This window comes from Lepisma saccharinum, chromosome 17 (assembly GCF_977018435.1).
Source record: "Lepisma saccharinum chromosome 17, izLepSacc3.1, whole genome shotgun sequence".
Classification (NCBI taxonomy): domain Eukaryota; kingdom Metazoa; phylum Arthropoda; class Insecta; order Zygentoma; family Lepismatidae; genus Lepisma; species Lepisma saccharinum.
The window spans coordinates 5,332,362-5,354,108 of record NC_139245.1 but is presented as its reverse complement, the minus strand read 5'-3'; the positions used below and the strand labels follow the sequence as shown (position 1 = coordinate 5,354,108).

The 21,747-nt window shown below is 40.3% G+C and overlaps 1 protein-coding gene across 1 annotated transcript in view; it reads right to left on the bottom strand.

Moving 5' to 3' along the window:
• The window catches only part of LOC146001166 (uncharacterized), a 28,381-nt gene extending 15,125 nt beyond the window's left edge, over positions 1-13,256 (bottom strand). Inside the window, exons 1-2 of the mRNA XM_083138456.1 lie at positions 13,126-13,256; positions 899-1,010 (exon numbers count right to left, since the gene is read on the bottom strand). Of these exons, the coding sequence (XP_082994582.1) occupies positions 899-1,010; positions 13,126-13,135 (122 nt within the window). The 5' untranslated portion in view covers positions 13,136-13,256. The remainder of the gene's footprint in view (positions 1-898; positions 1,011-13,125) is intronic.
• Between the last annotated feature and the right edge of the window lie 8,491 nt (positions 13,257-21,747).

Below are 21,747 nucleotides of genomic sequence, written 5' to 3'. Positions count from 1 at the left end.
GGCAGTGGCAGTTCTCTAGGAGCCCCAAAATATTGGGGGCCCCCTCAGTGGAAAAAAAATCGATTTGATGTCAGAGTGGGACGGACACACAAAAGTTAGTTCTCTCCCTCCAGTTGTAAAATGAATTAACTTTTACTACCCTGCCTTCCCATTCTTTGTCATCGACTTAGGCTATATATCAATTTAGTAGTTTGTCGAAACTAAATCAGGGTGGTCTGGATCTCTGATAAATAACTGGATGAAGAAATTAGAAATATTTTCTGTTACTTCAACCCAGTGGCACAGCCAAAAGGACAGTGGAGGTTTCACACAGCCAACTATTTTGTTCGTGATCCTTTGTATTTTTTGTTCGAAACGTTTTTTTGAATTAAGTTACATATAATACACATATATTTAAAAAAATACTGTTTGGCGAAATTGTTTAAAGGATAGTAAACACTATTTTTAGGACAGAGGTGGATACGCCTTCACCCCAAAAAGCCATTCTCTGGCTTGACCCATAATGCCAAGTTGCGCTCTGGCTGAGACAATACGCCACCGCTTATTATCGCAGACGTCGTCCTACGATATGTTACTGAGAACCAAATAACTGTTTCATAAATCCAATTTTTAAAGAAGCGACACTATCTACTGAATTTCTGGGATTATATAAAATTTCAGGAGCACAGAGAGAGAACGTTGCGGGGCCCCAACAGCTCGGGGCCCTCCCGCATTGCGGGGGCGGCCACTACACCACTGTGATGGAACAAACCCAATACATCCATTCCTGAATAGGATTCCATCCTGGGATGGGACCTCTGGCTTTGTAGCATGTTACGCTGACCACTCCAACATGGAGGCCGAGTCTAATTCGTTGGCAGGCAATCTTGTGTATTTGAGTAAGAATTAATTCACTTACATGGGTTCCATTTCTAACATTCCCTGGCTTTCAGAATGGGATATGCAGGATGTGGCCATCATAACAAAAACTGCTATGAATGGGAACTTCATCTTTGCGGCAAGCAGAGGACCTAGAAGAAATAAAAAATAAGCTTAACCCTATGTTGATGTACGTAGGATATAATTGTAAGTTTTTCAGGCCCAGATAATATATCACTTTCTGGTGTTGTGTAGCTATCATTTGTAATGTTTATGGCCACACAGGTTACATGCTTACATGTTGTAGCATTGTTCTCAGTCTGCACAGACATGTTGCCTTGATGACATTCTATGTTTCGAGAGCGCCACGCTCACACGTATACCAACCGCGTAACCAATTTCTGCTAACACATTATATTTCTGTTCTCACTGAATTTGTGTTGTATCGCTGATTTCTTTTTGATTCTTCGGCAATTATTTTATTTGACTATTAAGTCATCACGAATGAAGAACGGCAGTTCTGAGCAAGGCTTGCTGAACCACGTGATGAGAAAAGAGAAGTCCTGGGGTTCGATTCTCAAGGCCCAGAAGATGATGGTGTTAAGAAGTCATTGAAAAGTGATCCTGATAGGTGATAGCAAACTGATAAATTTCCTTATGAAGATAAACCTAATTTACTTATCCTTTCTCAATATATTGGGTGGGATAACTACGAAGTAGAATGTACATCCTTCTAGTCACCAAAGAACAAATTATGGAATTTATTACTATTATTATGCAAATTAGTAAACATGAAAAGTAAATTCCAAATAAAATTATAAAAAGTGTTATTATTCCTTGATAATTCGTCTCTCATAATAGGTAATCAGTAATATTGTAATACAAATTATAAATTTTATTATTATATAATACATTCGTTCATTTTTAACTTATAAGTGATATACAGGGTGGTCCAAAAGTGTGGAGACACTAGAATAAAAGTTGAATGACGTACTGTTCTGCAAAACTAACATTGTAGGTTTGTAATAGGGGTGGGGGAATATGTTATAGGGCATATGACGATGACGGCCGCCATCTTGAAACCCGCTATCTTGAATTTAACTTCAAAAGTTTAAATGGGAAGGGGGTGATATGATATATCAAATCAGGCTAGAATTTTACGAGAAATGCAATGGTGAAGGATTTTCGACGTATCTTTAACCAGTAAAAAGTTATGACTGAATTCTTGTACCAATTTGCTCCTTTTCGTGGTGTCAGAAAAAGCATTAAAATGTCTGTTATGGAAAAAAAAAAATATTCTGTTTATGAACTTCCTTATGAACATAAACATTAGCCTTGTCACTGTGAAGGACCTTTCATTCAATGGGAGCGTCACACTGTAATTGTTTGAGACAACCATTCGTAATGCGCAGCTCTTCCTGCATGCACTCGATTAAAATCGTGTGCAATGGCATGCGAACTTCTCTCCCTAGACGTCATTTTGATCTCGATGCGTTACTGACGCGCTAAATACACTTTAATGCTTTTTTCTGACACCACGAAAAGGAGCAAATTGGTACAAGAATTCAGTCATAACGTTTTAATGGTTGAAGATACGTCGAAAAACCTTCACCATTGCATTTCTCGTGAAATTCTAGTCTGATTTGATAAATCATATCACTCCATTTCCATTTAACCTTTTGAAGTTGAATTCAAGATGGCGGCCGTCATCGTCATACGCCCTATAACATTTTTCCCTACCCCTATTACAAACCTACAATGTTAGTTTTGTGGAACAGTATGTTATTCAACTTTTATTCGGGTGTCCCCACACTTTTGGATCACCCTGTATGTTAGCCAATAGATGTTTACAAACTAATTTTAATATGTTGAATGTAAAGATGTATTCGAAAAAATGACAACAACCCGATGAAATTCGTATGTGAACGCCACGCTCACCGTGTACCAACAGCGTTACTCTAGAACACGTATACCAACGAAGGGTTAATTAATATGCCAATACTTGACTGTCCACGCATACTTTTCATCCTTCATCAATTTCATCCTATCATCACTCATCCTCAACTTCGCGATTAGCCAAAAGTGGCAGAAAAGTAAAATAATCCAAATTAATCAAGCAAAAATCTTTGTGGGAAGGGAAGAAGAAAGAAAAGCTTATACTCTGTCCCAGGGATCTCTGGAGCGAGCGAACAAAAGCAAGTCTCTACGCAAGTACAAGTAGTGATTCTAGAGGACTCGACCAATAAACATGTGCTAGGGAATGGGATTCCGTTGAGCCTACTCGCTTTCTCCCCTTCTCTACCGTTATGAGCGGCCTTGCTCCGGAGTTTCTCAGGATAGAACGTAGCCAGTGGCGGTCATCGGGAGATGCGGCGATGACAAAGCAAAATAATAAAAATATTGCTTTTTAAATATTTTAGAGAAGAAAAAATAAATCAGAATATTCGCATATTTGAGCGAAATTAGTCAAGTAACGCCATTAAACAGCTAGAAATACGCAAGAGATTCGCTAAGTTTAGCGCATCGATAGGAGAGCCCAGTTCTACAACCCCCTCCCCCCGTGCCCAACCGTCCCGCTGCGTTTCCGTTGAGTGCAATGGTGTCAGGCGGGCCAGCTCATCGCAGCAGGTCTGCGAATCCAAGGTCCTTCGACCGCTTTTCCCTCGCTTTTGAAGGTCTGGTCATAAGATACCTTTTTTTTCAGCCTCCTTGTTTACAAACACGTCAGGGTTTCTGTGACATGAAGATGAAACTTCTCAGAATGTCCAGCACTGCAAAGCACGCAATGCTCTTGTTTTTTGAGAGAGAGAAAAATATTGAAGAGCATCGCATCGCATCGCATCGCAACTTACACAGAATACACATGAAAGTAATGGTGCATAGAAAAAATATAAGTAATGTAAGCCCATAGTGTAATATTACTCATGAATGACGTATTGAGACTCAATAGACAGGTGACTCAGGAAGGTTATGCCATTGGCTGGGCTTCTGCGCTGGGCGAGCGAGAGGTCTAGCGTGGCAGATCCTTGCCGACTGAGAGAGACTTTGGACGGACTGGACAAAGGCTGGACAGGCTGAGTATACTGCATTACCGTCTATCACCCTTTTGGGGCCTGCATGGCCGGATGTAATTTACCTAAAATTAATATAGTTATTTTGAGTTCTTAAAAGAGCAAGAAAAGGAATTTGTTTTTGTTTTAATTATTTAGGTGGATTGCTCTGGGTCATGTTGGCTGTGGGGGTTTTGGGCGGGACTGCGGTTGGCTCAGACTCATGTAGCCCTTACTTACTGACGGTGACAATCAAATGGGACTAACTGTACTAGTTTAACGGGGATATAATCCATAGAAATTTCTGTTGAGTTAACTAAATTTGGAAAGTATAAGTAATAATATTATTTGTAATAAAGAATATGTGTTAAAAAATATTAAGTTTAAATTGAATAATTTAAGTACCTAATATATGATAATTACGTTCCACTGCGCCGATAAGACAATCCTCGTCTCACTTCTTTAGTATTAAAGGGGAAACAAGAGACGTAGAGGATTATAGTAAGCAAAAGCATAAATTTCCACACGGTTACTGCTTGAAAGAACTGAAAAAAATCAGTTCTGGATCCATCCTATTTTCTTCATAGTATTTCTTCTTTTAATTTTTTTGGAACCTGCGGTTCAAATATCGATTTCTGGAAAAAAAAAAATGTTCTTGATTTACAAAGCCCGAAGTACTTCCTGCTGTTTTGTGTTTACTATGCTTACAAATGACAACATTGATCAAGATTTTTGTTCTCGAGGTGATAGACATACTTACTCAAACAGAACCTTTTCCCTTACATATCTTACTTTCACACCAGGAATGGCCAAAAATATCAGGATTCCAGAAAATCTAAAAATCTTGATTCAAAAATTCTACTACCCGGATTTCGGAGAGAGAAGTTTAACAATTTTTCCATTTTTTTTTTTTTTTTTTTTTTAGAATAGATTTAGCCATCCCTACTTCACACGTCATGTACGAACACTGTTATCATTATCAATGTAGGAATGCCCCTCCCCCTTCCCTGGTTGAAAGATTGACCCTGACGTTTCGCAAGTCTTGCGATGACTACGTAAAAATGTCAGGCTTCGCCACTGAGCGTAGCTATGTTTTTTGTAGCCACCATGCACTCTACGACTACTATTCGGAAATGGTAAATCGATATTTCATAACTAAGTTATTCTCCATTCACTCTAAGAACGAAGTTAATGCAAATAAAACACGTGACTTAAGTCGTTGATCATCATTTCCACAGCCACCAACCCATCGGTTTGACACACTGGCGGTTAAGAATTCGTGAACATCGTGATGGAACTGGGGTGGAGCACCATCCGACTGCTGGATAAAGTTCTCAATGTCTGTCTTGAACTGTGGCATGAGCCAATTTTCTAACATGTCAGGATAGGCCTACCCGTATTACGTAATAGTTGTTCGCTGAAGAAGGAGGGGCCGTAAACTCTACATTTTGAGATTGCACAAAAAGCATTGAGTTTCGGAAAGTCACTAATATGCGCCACGGGGAACAGAAAACCCCCGTAACTTGTAATGTGTCACAAAACTTTTTGAGTTTCTCTACTAAACTCCAAAGTTACTTCGTGATACGTTCAATAATACATGTACAGTAACATCATAAAACCGCTTCAATCATTTGTTGACACCCTGTATATGTGGAGGCCCCGGGGCAAACAACATCGTAAAGCCCTCCCTACATATAATTTCAGTTAAAACATAACTTATATTTTTGTATATTTTTACTACATTTCAAAATATCAGAATTTTTCATTCCCTATCCCTTCTCAAAGCAAATTCTGCCAATGGGCAGATGAAGGCTGAAGCCTTGGCGGGGGCAAGGGGGGCACTTGCCCTCCACCAAATTTTCAGTTTTGTTAAAATTTACAAGTTAAGGATACTTTTGTTAACATCCAAAGACCTGAGGAGCTAAGTTATAAATAATAATATTTATGATTTCGCAAATGTAACAGTTATTTAGCTGTAATCCTGGGCAATATTTTTATGGGATGAAAAACTTTTCAACTCAGCTCCCCCAAAAACTTACGACTCAAGATCGTACCTGCCCCCCCAAAATTAAGTCCCAAGTTAGGCCCATAGCTGGAGCTGTGGCCCTCAAGCCCCTAATCCGGCCCTGACGCTATTTGACAGTTGTACCTAGGTAGAGTGCCACACACGTAAATTTGCCGTTGCGTAGAAACGTATTTTCGTTTCGTCTCCCTCTCTCTTAGCATCACGTGTTCTACCCTGCTCGAAAACCTTCGCTATTGTTGCCATATTGTCATTCCATTCCTGGACACACTCGCGCAAACTTCATTGAAAACAATTGAACAGCGCTCCAGCTCGCGGTTCCCACCGGTCAGCAGGGACGGCAATGTGGCAATATAGCACGGCGGAGTCGTTGCTTCTTTTATGCAGTGCATGTTCATTGGCTAGCTAGTAACTAGTGTTGCCAACTGTAATAATGAAGCACTATTTCTGTCACGGAAGGGGAAAGCAGGTAAAGTGGCGGTGAGTTTTGTTGGATTGGAAGCACCATATTTTTATTTTATACTAAGTATTTGACCGGTTTGACGTTGTGTGCGTGTATTGCGTGTGTTTATGTAAAAGTGTGTGTTTGCTGATGAACGTTAAATTCCATAATGCCTCCAGTTCTGTCGAAGTTGAAATCAAAAACCTTGCATAGCCAAGCTCGGGAAATTCTAAGCAACGTGCACGAGTTCATGAAGGAGGAAGCCAGTCATGGTGTTAGCATCCCAATAAAGCATTTTGGCAAGAGAGCAGCGAACAGCAGCAACAAATTGTTCATATTTCATAATTTTGGAATTATTCAAAATAAATAAATTATGTGGCTCCAACATCATTTCAACTCTGGCTCCGGCACGTGTTCTTGTAGAAATTGCATAGAGGAGGCTGTCATTTTTGCTGCTTAATGCGATACATATTGTTTTCTGTGTTAAAATTGCCATGCTTTGATGGGTGACCAAGTTCATAGCAGGGCCGGCGGAAGGGGAGGGCGAACCGTCCCATCGCCCAGAGCGGCAAAATTTGAAGAGAAGAAAAAAATAAGCCTATTGAAAACTGTGATCGAGCGAGATATTCTTTTGCGCTGAATAGTATTGAAATAGCATAAGAAGTCTCATTATTTATTTTATATTTTGATGTTTTAGTTAGGAATATATTGATTTTCAATTTTCCGTTGCTGCGTAATGACCGGGGGGGTCGAAATAGAGCGGCATCTGCCGCCACCTCCCAGGGAGGCAAAATGACTAGCGCCGGCCCTGGTTCATAACAAAAGAAAAAGCCGCGCAGCTTATCGTCTAGTGGCAGTATATGTACTTGTTATTGTTGTGGAAGCCGGCATCCTTTGTAAATGTACAACAAAGGCAACCGACTGTCGCCGATCTCAGAGAGGAAATAATAATACTGCTTCAGGAGGAGTGTTATGGTGCAATTGTAGCGGTTTAACACGTTGGCATGTTATTCTCTGCCGTTGCAGTTCCATACCAGTGTATACGGGTTTTGGGAGTGAAAAGTTAGAACGCCACCAGTGCATTAATGCAATGAAAAATAATATATATATTTTTATTTTGTTTGAAATCACTCAAATAAGGAATCGTATGAAGAAGTCTTCTTTGCAGCATTTTTGGTAATTTTACTTATGTGTTAGTTCATATTTTGCGAATTTTTAGTCCATATGTATGTAGCTACATACATAGTCACTTGTTAGTACATATTAATCCTAGTCCTGGTATAATGCATGACGTTTAAAACTCAACGTTAGATAGACCTGAATTCTCTAATTTTATTGTTGTACGTAACAGCTGTGCATCGGCGCACCGCAGCGATTTTTCTATCTGCTCCATTAGCAACACTGCTTCTTTAGTTCTGTCGCGCATTGCACGGCAGAATTATCTGCGCTGGACTCTAAGTTAGGCATAAAAAGCAGGAAGAAAGATTTTGTACAACTGCCATTCAACGACTCGTCACATAATGGAACGATAATGGACGTGGATGGACAGGGTACATTTGTCGCGGTTCACATCATTTAGTGCCATTTTATTTATTTGTTAGATTCTCTCCTTCCCCTTCTTGTACCTTATGTAAGGATATTGAAGTTATATTCTTTGGTTGCTAGGCAACACGTTTGTTATCAATACACACGTTTTGAAGGGCAATGTTCAAGTTGTTTTCGTCACTTTTTATTCTGTAAGGGAACATGTGTTTAACATAACGTACAGTTGTTGAAAGGACACTTGTAGAAAGTAAGTAGTGATATACTACAAAGTAACCTAAGGGGCAGGCATAGGAGCCGATTTTGGGGGTCAAGGCACTTTCTGCCCCCCTCCAAATTCACGTAAAGGGACAGACATTATATGTATTTACATACATAAAATATTGAATATGCCAACCTTGCCCCCCCCCAAATTTATTTTAAATCGACGCCTTGGCTTATCCAGATTTTTCTTTTGGAGGGGCGGGGGTGGAAGTGATAGTATACTTTCTCCGCTTCTGACCCCCCTGATTTGTGAGGAAGCGTGACAATAGAATGGTCAGATTTGTCAATTTTGATCCAATTCTCTAATAAATAAAGCTTACATTACACCATCTTTATTTATCTAAAACAGTCAGCAACCCAAGCGCAGTGTTGCCACACGAAGGGAAATTTCCCTTTGGAGGGAAATTCAGACCGAAATTTTAGCCAAAAGGGAAAAGGGAATTTCGATGAATAATACCACAGTTGCAGGGAAATTTTAAGCTCATCTGTCTACATTATTATTATTATGTTAAATTCGACTTTCATCGCCACATTTTTATGTTATTTATTTTGCTATGCCTACTTGTTTCTGCTCCTTTAAGTTTATTGTACGTTGCTTTTATGCCACTTTGGATAAATAGTAACGATGAGGATTAACAATTAAATGGATTCCTGAATGGGATTCAAACCTGGGACGGTCAGGAAGTGATGAAACTGAAATGTGAATATTTAAAAATAATATATTTTTTATTTAAACGAATAACGAATTCAACGGAATACTTAAGTACGTACTACTATTGCTTCCACCAGCACCACTAATAATACTACTGCTGCTACTACTAATTATTATTATTATTATATAATTTGCTTAGGTGAAGGGAAAAATTGATCCAAAAAGGGAAATTTTGCACCTTGGAAAGGGAAATTGTGCTCTCATATTGTGGCAACACTGCCCAAGCGTGGTGAAGAACTATTTATTTAGGATTATATATGTAATATATATTTATAGTTTGTTTTTGTTCTGTATATCAGCTCGGTCTAGTTCGCTACACTTTTTGACACTCGGTGTAGTGCAGGTGTATCCGGTGTTAGGCTGGTGCAATGAAATGACGTTCAACCCATGGAGGTAAGAAAGGGGGAGTAAGACAGAACCGGAGAAGCCAGACCAAAACATTCGAAGACGCCGTAAGAAAGCATGTAATTTTATGTACTTTTGAATAAGATTTAGGACGCAATGGTGCCTGTTCAACACACGGCTGTACTAACAGAAGCGACAGGAAACCTGAAGGAATAATATTCCATCTGCAAATAAAGCTAGTTATAGTTCGTTTTGTAGTATTTAAGTGTAAAGTAGACCTCGAGTTTGCCTTTGTAGTAGTTGAAGCCTGCTTCCATGCTCCTTCCAGTCGCGTGCGCTTGCAGCAGCCGATGCGATGTTCTTCTGTCTGTGAAGTCATTGGTTGAAGTAGATGCGGGCGGCAGCATGCGGCCATCTTACTCAGACCATAAGCTCCCGCCCACTGGCTTCAAAACGAAAGCAAGGAGTGATACGAGGCTGCAAGCACCTGGTGTAACCAACTAGACGTGCGAATGCAGAGAGAGCCAAAAGTGCAGCGAACTAAACATTCTGTGAGATTTGTGGTTGCGTGCTGTCCATGTACAGTCACCAGTAAATTAAAAAAGAGACACCTATATCCTGAAACACTCGCTTCCCTGCATGGTGTGTTGCCTAATTCTAGGGCGATAAGTAGATTTTTAATACCAAATTTTCAATTGCAACTGCTACTATTGCCGTACAGTTGGGTAACACACCTAACGCCTTGCAGGGAAGCGAGTATTTCAGGATATAGGTGTCTCGATTTTATTGCCGGTGACTGTACATAGGCGTACACAGACTATTTATTTGGGGTTGCCTTAAGAGAAGTTTCAGTTGCTTGTCTGTGCAATGTTGGCGTCATATTGCCAAAGCCCCCCCCCCCCACCTCTAGCTACCCACCTACCTTTACACACACACACACACACACACAACAACGGTATATGTATGTGTGTGTGTAATTCTTGATCTCGTGTTGACACAGTCATGGACGTCCGGAAAGGGGGGGCAATACCCCCCTGAAAAATGAAAGTCAGCCAAAAAATTATATATTTCACACATTTATTTTCATTTCAGCCACAAAAATATGTGTTAATTATTGCTTGAACATGATAAATTCAAATCGAAGCAATGCTTATTGAGGGGACAACACTATTATGGGGGGAAATGTGCCTTGTTGCCCCTCCTGAAAAAAATACATATGCGAACCCTGGAAAAAATTTTGCAGACGCCCATGAACACAGCCACCTATAAGTGTCTAGGGGGTGATTCAAAAGACCATTAGCACCGCCTATAGAAAGTAAAGAAGTTAGGTCGGAAACATTTGGTCATGATAGAAACAGGTTAGGCTATGGAGGAAAGGAACAAAGCGGACGTCCGCCATATTGAACTCAACTCAAAATTTTTAAATGGGAAGGGGATGATGTGATATATATATTACACCTGGAAAATGAGACATTTCATTTGTTACAATCGTGCAGTCCTATTTTTTCCTGACTAAAGACAGGTTGAAGAAACGTTCACAACTGCATTTCTCGTGAAATTCTTGCCTCATTTGATTTTAGTCTGACTGCCATGCGGGAAACTCGGGGTTGGGGATCTAAGAACGGAATTCTTCCGACTTTGTCCCCGCATAAAGCGGTTCTGTGGCCCACCGAGCCTCAAATCAAATGGTACCTGGTAGGGAGGGGGGGTAAAGGCGGCCGCAGCGTGGTGCTGATCACATCATCTCCGAGATGGCTGACATCGAAAATATGTGCGGTCTTACCCCCACATACCCTAAATGTGCCTTCATGGTAGGGTGCTTTATGCACAGGGAACTTTAACTTTACCTGTATATATTGTATTCGTTTCTGTACCCTTGAGGTACTACGTTTATTTTTCACATATGCGAACCCTCTACTATGTCAATGGTTGAGGGCCCCCTAAAGGCTTACTTGTCCCCTCCCGCACTGCGGGGTTTTGCGGCTTGTAGTAAGCGGAATTAGCGTAACTCCCACGTTCCTTCTTCACTGAAACTATTACGTTCATAAAGATGATATTTTGACATGATATTCTGGGCTATATAGGCCCTAAGTGCGATTTGTGGACGAGCTCTGTGCAATTTTTAAAGTAAAATAATTATATCTTCTTTACAACATGATTACCGATTATTATTATAGTAGACAATATCACATTATTTTGGGGAGAGTGACGTGTGTGTGGGGGGATTTTATTAAACACAGATATTATTTCTATATTTTAATGGTAGTTTCTACATTTTTCCCCGGACACATTAGGGGTTGCGCACGCCTATGTCCATGTATGTTTGCGTTTATCCTTTCATCAATTTCTTCTTCATCATCATTTTCGCGAATAGTCAACAGTGGCAGAAAAACGAAGTTATGTAAATCAAACCAATCACATATATATTCAGTGTCGGCGATTAGGGGAAGCAACGGAGGGCAGTTGCCCACCCCTACTTTTGCCAGTTCTGCGCTTGAATTCTGGTACCTAAAAAGACCAGAGCCTCTTTTCCACGGAATAACAGTTCCCCCGTTTTCATTTCCTCGTGACTTTATTTGGTGCAAAGAACACAAATACACTCCTGCAAGTTACAATGTAATTCGCAGGATCTGGTACCGGGGTTGTTCGGTAGTCCAGAAGAAATCCGGTTTACAAAGTTTGTTAATATGATACTTGTTTCGTTGTCGTTTTCTTAGGTATGTAGTGTGTTTCAGTACGTCTATTTGACCGAGATAGTGTTAGGAGTTGAGTGGGTAGATGTAACGTTGTGTGGACGTGAGCATCTTAATGCTAAGCCTTATCAACCAAAAGAAAGTATAGTCGACGCCAGAGGCGTCTCGTGAACGCATGCGTCAATTGTGGGAGAAGGACAGCTTGCTCTGCAACGACATTAATGAGCATTTCTACATTCTAATTTCTTCATATAGGAGAAGTATTTATTTTACACGAGAGTGCTCAACTAAGATTATATTACTTTTCTTGCATCTGAAGTGACACATGCGTCAATTGTGGGAAAAGAATTATTCCTTTCTTTCACTTCCGATCCAAGAAATGTAATATAAGCTTAGTTGAGCGTTCTCGTATAAAATGAAGAAATTAGAATGTAGAAATGCTCATTAATGTCGTCGCAGAGCAAGCTGTCCTTTTCCCCACAATTGACGCATGCGCAGCATGCACCGCATGCATTCAGGAGACGCCTCTGGTCGACGCGCTAGCTACGTTAACGACCGGTTGGCTTTGAAGTCCACGGATCGCGCCCACCAGCTGAAACAATCACATTCAACGCAAAGTGTTGCCACACATCTACTCTACGCCACCTTGTCCCTCCGCGCAGAAGTACCTTCCACACGGTCTCCACATTGAAGTTGCGAAGTACGGCAACAGCGTATCCGCAGTCATGTGACTGAGACTCCACGTGGATTAGACGAGCAGAATGACAGCTGCGCCCATTGGCTGAAGGTTGAGTGTGATTGGACGAAAACAACTCGCCCGCTGTTTATCCCCAGCCACGTTTGTGGCGGCGGCTTTCTTCAGTTCTTCGACGTTAACAAAGTAAATGCGTCGACTATACTGCCCCCCCCCCTTCCCCAGTTTTGTTGACACTGCACACGTTCATATAATATAGGCCTATATTTTAAACTTGATTTCATTACATACTGATAGTAAGATTGTTTTGTCAAACTTGGGGGAAAGACACGGGGTGGCCAATATTCCGGGAGTGACAACTCTTTGGGCATCGCCACCGAAGTCGCATGAAACAAGGTTCTTTTTAAACAATTCTACCAATATCTGTGTCATCACATCATCAACTGCAGAGATGTGTTGTTCAAAAGAGTTTTACACTTTAAAAAATATGAAATCAACTTACTGTTCTGCATCTGCGCAAAAGTCGTCTTCTGTAACGGTCACCTGTTTTGTCCCATAGTAAGCTAGTAGTATATTTGGCAGTGCTAGTACTACTGCAGGAATTGATAAGATTTGTGTTACACCACTACAAACTGAAACTATCTTGAATATTCTCTTTATTAGATTAATTCTTATCGCTCTCCATATCTGTGTGACATAAAAGAAAGATTGTTCATTGTTCGCCGATAAAGAGGAGAGGAGGGGAAGGGGAAGGGGAGGAGAAGGGGTAGAATTGGAGATGTAGGCAGGTGAGATGAAAGCGGGGGAGTAGCTTTCGTGGCTATGTAAATGATTGCCTGATTCTTGATTCACAATTACATATGCAGAGGGAAAGAATGGCTGTAGGTCCAATCCCAATTAGCCATCTGAGCTTAAAGTGGACCAAGAACAATTCCTGTCCCTCCCCCTTCTCTCCCCTCAGAGGCGCAAGCACGAATTCTTGTCTAGGGGGGGGGCAAGTACCAGGATAAACGTATCAATAATAATAATAATAATGACATTATTATTATTATTAGTCGTGTGCTAGTATCAAAGTAGTTATTATCCTAGTAAATTACGAAAAAAAGCGGTAGAAGTCGCTGCTACAGCATTTGTGTTGGAACAAACTATTTGAAATATTTTCTTCAAAACTTTCAATTTCACATTAACTTATAATGGAAAACAAGCGCATAAACTGTATTTTTGAATGGCAGGAAATGCATGATAAATGCATTCCGAATATAATTCCTTTTGTACATGTAACATGTTTGACTTTCACGTACGACATTATGTTTTACACATAGTATGCAACATGATAACACTAAATTGCGTACGTATTGAAAGTTTCATTAATACATATATCACAACATATATTATTTAAATACATTACATGATAAAATCATCTAACAAAAATGATCTCTCAAATGTACGCGCTCCCTCTTCTGAAAACAACTGTGCATGTATTTAAGACAAAATCAATTATGATAAGTCTTACTTCTCTCTCTGGTAATTTACAACACATTACAGAAAACAACCATATTGCGAGCGAAGCTAGCAAGAATTAGATCCAATTTCTTGCAAACTGAAAACAACATTGATTTAATAGGGTGCAAATAATTTCAGTGGGCGCCATGGCATTTTCTCTTTAACAACTTGTTTCATTTGGATCGTTCGGGCCGACTACCGCCGCTCCCTAGCTACGGCTCTGAACTTCATGAGACTAAGAAAAGCAGGAATTGCGAGCGAAACGAGCGAGAAAATTTTACTAAATGTATTTTTATGTGCATAAAATTTGAAATCGAGGGGGCCATTACCCCTCTGTGCCCCCGCAGGTGCCCTTGGCCGGTAATGTTTGTCATCAAAATTGATTTCCGGCCAAGGTTGGGGCAACGTCCCCCCGTGCCCTCCTGTGGTTGTGCCACTGCTCCCCTTCCCCCGCACAGAGCCGGTCTTATACCGCGTTTGTTACAACCTGTCCCGGTTCCCGCGCTAGTTGCTCCCTGGCTTTTCTCGGTGCTGGGGAAAGTCAAAGCCAGGCAGCCAATTAAAATAAGCAACGTCGCAACAGCGTCTACGTAAGCGCCTCTCTTCTGGCTTCCATTCGCTCCTCGCTGCCCAGCAGACGATTTTTTTCCTCGTTTCTCATTGGCACCGAAACTGTCGAGCGCTCCCTAGCGCGGGAAAGGGGACAGGTTGTAACAAACGCGGTATAGGTAGGGGCAACTCTGACACTCGCCCTAGGCAACGAACTACAGGAAGCCCCGTGTTCAGATACAAATAATTGTTTGTGCACAGTTTGTTCCGAGTTTATAAAATACTGCTGCTTCCAATTATGCAACTAATCTGATTTTCCGGTTTTCATGGATTGTTTTGACATACCTGGACTGAAAAATTATGAACTCGTATTCTCAGTAGTATTCGGTTAATTGTAGAATGAAATCACGGAAAATATTATTTAAAATGAAAAAATATAAATCCACTTAAAGGATAAAATTCAATGACAAGTAAACAAAAGAGAATTGTTATGGAAAATGTTGTTGGTATGATTAAAAATTGCCAGTTTAATGGGGAAAATAATAGCTTGATATTGAGCTTCGTAATAAAAGATAATGAACGTTGCAACAGCGACACATCCGAAATGAAAAAAGCGTATCGAAACTTTAATTACCCTCCAACACGTTATACTTAATCCTCTCAGGTAATAATACGAAATATATACGTAAAATAATCTCTCTATATTGATGTGTTTTGGGGTGACCAGACACATACATTCAAAAAAGAGGACAGGGCATGGCGAAAAAGGAGGACAAAGCCCAAAAATAGAGGATACCGCAAAAAAATCGCAACACAATTGCCATTACCCTAGCTAACCCGAGGGAGGTGGGAAGGGGGGGGGAAATTCGCAATGTCGGGACGGAAAATATTCAAAATTTCCCGACAATGCGGAAATCTCGATTTCTACACGTCATATCCCATTGAGTGCTTTTTCTAATAAATTCCAAGAAGTTTCAGACACTAATGAAGAAGACATCAAGAATTTATCACTTTTTAAAATGTCCATTTGCCGGACCCTGTGGCCGAGTGGTGTCAACCTCCGTGGCGAAGTGGTTAGCAGAGCGCGCTACAACGCCAGGGATTCCGGGTTCGAGTCCCGAGTAAGGTATGGGTATTTGTGTTTGTCCAGATGATAGGAAACTGAGAAACTGTAACAATTGAAATGTGTAAAAGTGAGAAAAAGTGTGAATGGTGGGGGATACCTCCGTGTAGGGGGTATTTAGCGCTGCGACGCCAGGGTGCCGGATTCGAATCCAGCTCGGGCTTGGTTGTTTGTGAATGTCCATTCATCAATTTCATCATTTTATCACTCATCACTCTTCGCAAATTAGCCAAGAGGCACAAAACGCGAAGTAAAATAAATAAATCAAACAAATCAATCAATAAAATGTCCATTTAGAATCCTGACTGTTACGGATCGTTTAATTAATATTTTATGTAGTTTACGTTGGGACAAGAAATATAATTTTATTGCCGTGAACATTTCTGGCACTCTTTCATCAGCAGGGGAAAGTGACTGACTACTTTACACCCTGCCTCATATTCGTTTCTCCCATCCTTAAAACCTTGGTATAGCGTATGAATGACTCGTTCGTAACAGAATTGTAGAGATTGTATAACAGTATGCTCTCTTATGATACTGATGACATCCTTGGATAAAATGATGGTAGACAAGCTCTCAGATGCTCAGCAAACATTGCTCAAATATTTAACGCGCTCCAAGCGAAGTAAAACATCCAACCTTTAGATGTAAAATAATAAATGATGATCCTTATGCATGGATACATTTTCTGTGCAGCATACGCCAATGCAGTATACTCTTTCCAAAAAAAAAAAAAAAAGGAGGACATTTACCGATTTCTAAAAAAATCCGCCCGGACGCCGGACAGACGCCTAAAAAGGAGGACATGTCCGGATAAAAGAGGACGTCTGGTCACACAGTGTGTGTGTATATATATGTGTTTGTTCCGGCATAACTCTCGAAGGCTTGGAGCGATTTCAACCAAACTTGGTACATGTATCACTTCCAATCTGGAAAGAAATACTGTGGGGGTAAGACACCCCTGTCACCTCTATGGGTGGGGGTGGGAAGGGGGTGACATGTAAAAATAATCGAAAACGACCGATATTAGTGTGGAATCCATAGTTTACAGGGTTGCTAAGATGAATAGTGACTGTCCCAATGCCGTTCAACTCCAAGACACGCCTGGCACCCAATGGGTGGGGGTGGGAAGGGGGTGACATTTAAAAATAATCGAAAACTACCGATATTAGTGTGGAATCATTAGTTGTCGGGGTCGCTAAGATGAATAGTGACACTCCCAATGACATTCAACTCCAAGACACCGCTAGGGGTGGGGGTGGGAAGGGGTGACATGTAAAACGACCGATATTAGTGTGGAATCCATAGTTTTCGGGGCCGCTGAAATGTATAGTGACACTCCCAATGCCGTTCAACTCAAAGTTCATTTTACACTATAGTTAGAATTCATTATTTTCCTGTCTAATAGAAGATTGGGATAAATAAATACCCGGGGAATCAGGTAGTTGTTTATAATTGTCATGTCCTTCTTCAGACGTCAGAACAAAAATCCATGATTTTTTCAAACCTTTGAAAAAAACATTGGTTATAGCCACCGCGTATATTGTATGCCCCAGGCCCCGAAACCACTTAAGGCCGGTCCTGCTCACATATACCCTGTCCCAGGTATCTCTGGAGCAGGCGAACGAAAATAAGTCTCTGCGCAAGTAGTGACGCGAGACGGCTCTACCAATGAACACGTGAGAGGGAATGGGATTGCGTGGAGGGGGAGTTAGCAGCCTTCGCAGCAGCGTGTACTGCTTCGCTCTGCCCACTCGATTTCCTCCCCTTCTCTGACGCTATGCGCGGCCTTGCTCCACAGATAGATGGGACAGAGTATACAACCCTAAATGTGTCAAATCAAAGCTTGGTGCATCAATTAACACAGTTAAACGTGCGATTTTGGTTTCATTGAAATCATCGTGTCTGATTTCAACAGCAGCTGATATAAGCACACTGATGTATTTTGACGAGTCAGAAAAATGTACAATTAACAGTTTATGCATTTTTATGCGTTTCTGGAGTCAATATATTTGTGTCAATTGACACGTTTTGGAGCAAAATGTGTGCACAAAAGTGACGGAAAGTATAGTGCAAGTAGTGCTTTGTATGGGCAAATTAATGCGCAAGTAAAACTCTTTTGAATGCTGTTACGTTTAAGCGAATCGTGACTGTTATCGGGTACGCATCGATTCCATTATAGCTAATATCTAAAGCCTTTATTGAAAGCAACAAAGTACATTTATGTTATAACCATTAAGCGTCCATACAAATAGGTGTATAATGTAGATTCACTCTTTGCAACAATAGCCTTTAGGATCTGTTGTTATAAATCATTCTATTGGTTATCATCAATAAAACGCAAAACAAACGTTGATAAAAATGATTATGAAGCCATTTCTGCTGTGGTTTGATGTACCTAATAGCAGATTATGCTTAGGAGCTTTTGGATTTGTAACACAGGCTTGAGGGGGAAAATATTATTGCTCCAACCAGACTACGATAATTACAAAAAGTATGTAATTTATTTCTTATTCTTTGCACTTCTACAAATTATTTGCGAGTATATAAACACATATGCATACACACACAACATCACATTACATATACCAGGTAAAAAAAGGTAAAGTGCTCCCCTGTGCTTTGCACCACGCCATTAAGGGGTATAGGAGATGTGGAGTTAGGACCCCACACTTTCTTGATCACGGCCGAAGGTGGGGGTGATGTGATCAGCACCACGCCCCAGGACGCCTTAACAACCCGAGATACCAGGTATGCACTTATATTCATACATTTAGGCAAGAAGTTTGTAAGCCGGTCCCCGTGGCGGAGTGGTTAGCACATCGTGCTAGCACACCAGGGGTCTAGGGTTCGAATCCTGGCCTGGGCATGGATGTTTGAGTGTGTCCATTCATCATATCATCACTCACCCTCTTCGCAAATTAGCCAAAAGTGCCACCAAAAAGGAAGTAAAATAAAGCAAATCAATCAATCAAATATCACTTAATCACCATCATCGCACCTATGCTTCATGTTTTTACGCCTCAAAACCTACTGTATAAAAACAGTAATTCAAAACGACGGCGCGTGAATTATACAGGGTGTCGCAAAACTCTTTCAACAACGCTTGGGAGCTGGTAGATATCATAAAAACAAGTAACTTTTCCCTATAAAGTTTACCTCAAAAGCGCTTAGTTTCTGTGCTATAAGCGCTTAAAGTCTATCCTGTACGTATGCAACCCAACACAGCAAACGCTTTCTCTGACATAACTAGCAGGGGCGCGTGGCAGGGTTGCCACTAGCGTTCCTCGTTAAGAGAGACGACTTGGGAGTCTTGCTTGAGCAAAATCCAAAACATTAATGATACTTGCGATGTTGTAAGAAGTATTCACAGTATTTATAAACTGACCAAAACAAATAATGGGCAGACTGAAATTCAAGATTACTCATTCTAAAATATCTCCATAATTGATTGATTGATTTGGTTTATTTTAATTCGCTTTTCTGCCACCTTTGGCTAATCGCGAAGATGAGGATGATATGAAATAACAAATGACACCAATGTCTACACCAGGATTTAAACCCGAGAAACCTGGCGCCGTAGCGAGCTGTGCTAACCACTTCACCACGGAGTGTTTCGTACATCATGCAATATCAACAATTGCAAGGGACACGTGAGATAGGGGAAATCCACGAACGAACAAATGTAAGCATGATGTGTTTGCTGCCTCGTTTCGAACACGCAGACTGAAATGTAGAAATTTTCAGCGAAATATGCAGGCTCGACCAGGACTCGAACCCGGATTATTACAATTTATTTGAAAATTATTCCTATCTGTAATAGCGTTATTGCTAACCGTGTTTGTTTCATAAGGAAATAATTGCGAGGCTCTTTTAATTTAATGATTGATTCATTCATTGCTTGATTGATTTGCTTTAATTTACTTAGCTGTTTGTGCCACTTTTGGCTAATATACGAAGATGGTGATGAGTGATGATATTATTAAATTGATGAATATACACTCACAAACATACATGCCCAAGCCGGGATTCGAACCCAAGACCCCTAGCTTATTTTAGAAAACAGTGGCAACCTATAAATTTTACCGACAACTGATATGCATGTAAGAAAAATTATATGTTTCAAAAATTGGTATCAAGAAAATTCCAACGATTATTTGCAATACTAGGAACATGCGAATTAAAAACTTTCTCTCCCCCATCTCTCTCTTTCTCTCTCTCTCTCTCTCTCTCTTTCCACTCAAACTAGTTAATCTTGAATGCTCTATTAAAGAAGTAGGAAGAAATTAATATTTCACTGAAAGGAATTACATTGAGTTCGGTGCATACTTACTGCCTGTACTAGTTTGTTCTGGACTTCACGATATTGTTTGATATTGGTACATCAAGAGAAATCCTCGTAATTTGCACTCTTTTCATGTGTGCGAATTAGTTTTTTCATTTTGTGTCTTTGCTTAGCATTCTGGAACGTGAAAAAAAAATAATCAAAAGGAAACCATTGAGTACACGTCATAAATTGTACATATTTATCATTCATTGTAGCAACTTGATATCAACATTGAAATGTCAACCAAAATGTCAACTTTTAGTTCACCCTGGAAACAACGTTTTGTAGCAAACGAGCGAGATTCTGACATCTAGATGAATTTCCGGAATAATTCGTGTGAATTTATATTATTCTCATTGTACGTAATTTTCCTACACTTTCGGGCAAATAGTAAATACGAGGACATAAGATTCAGTGACATTTTTGTCCAGGTCGAAACTCGTGTCCGGAACATTCGGTAGAGAGGGATCATGTGTTGATCACTAAACGTACTCAGTCACCGAAGTGGCTCAAGAATATTCATCTGCCGGAGATTTTTGTTTCTTTTCAGCCTGCTTTTTATAACGAACTCGATTTGCAATAGCGCTAGTTCACTTTATTTCTAATAAATAAAATGTAATTACATTACAGTCTGCGTGTTCGAAACGAAGCAGCAAACACATCATGCTTACATTTGTTCGTTCGTGGATTTCCCCTATCTCACGTGTCCCTTGCAATTGTTGATATTGCATGATGTACGAAACACTCCGTGGTGATGTGCTTAGCACAGCTCGCTACGGCGCCAGGTTTCTCGGGTTTAAATCCTGGTGTAGACATTGGTGTCATTTGTTATTTCATCATATCATCCTCATCTTCGCGATTAGCCAAAGGTGGCAGAAAAGCGAATTAAAATAAACCAAATCAATCAATCAATTATGGAGATATTTTAGAATGAGTAATCTTGAATTTCAGTCTGCCCATTATTTGTTTTGGTCAGTTTATAAATACTGTGAATACTTCTTACAACATCGCAAGTATCATTAATGTTTTCGATTTTGCTCAAGCAAGACTCCCAAGTTGTTGTTTTTAAGTCGTCTCTCTTTACGAGGAACGCTAGTGGCAACCCTGCCACGCGCCCCTGCTAGTTATGTCTAGGGAAAGGAACTTCAGGTAAATAAATGTTTTTTCTGCGATAAGATAGAGACCCTCATTTTTGCCAAAATTCTGATCATAGCCTTATATGTCAACACAGCAAATTTTATTTTACATAAAAACACATATTTTCCAGTTTTCCGTATGTAAATACATATTTTGCGAATTTTCATTTTAAATGCATAAAATCGCTCATTGACTTCATCTACCTCGAAATCCTCGAAGGAAAAATGTTTATTCTCCGCACCTCTTTCATATCGAGAGTGTTAGGTTTGTTTTGTCTTTAAGCACCCTCGCTGGCAGACTTCTGGCACCTCGCCTACGATCCTATTGGGAGAAAATAGCTGTAAGTAGCTGGGGCTGGCTACACGTAACGATAGCAAGGCTTTTTAATGAAGCAATGCAGCTATTGTGGCCGGAAGGCATAAAATTTGACAATGTTCTTCTCTTGACAGATGCTGCAGCTTACATGCAGTAGGCCTTGCTGTTAG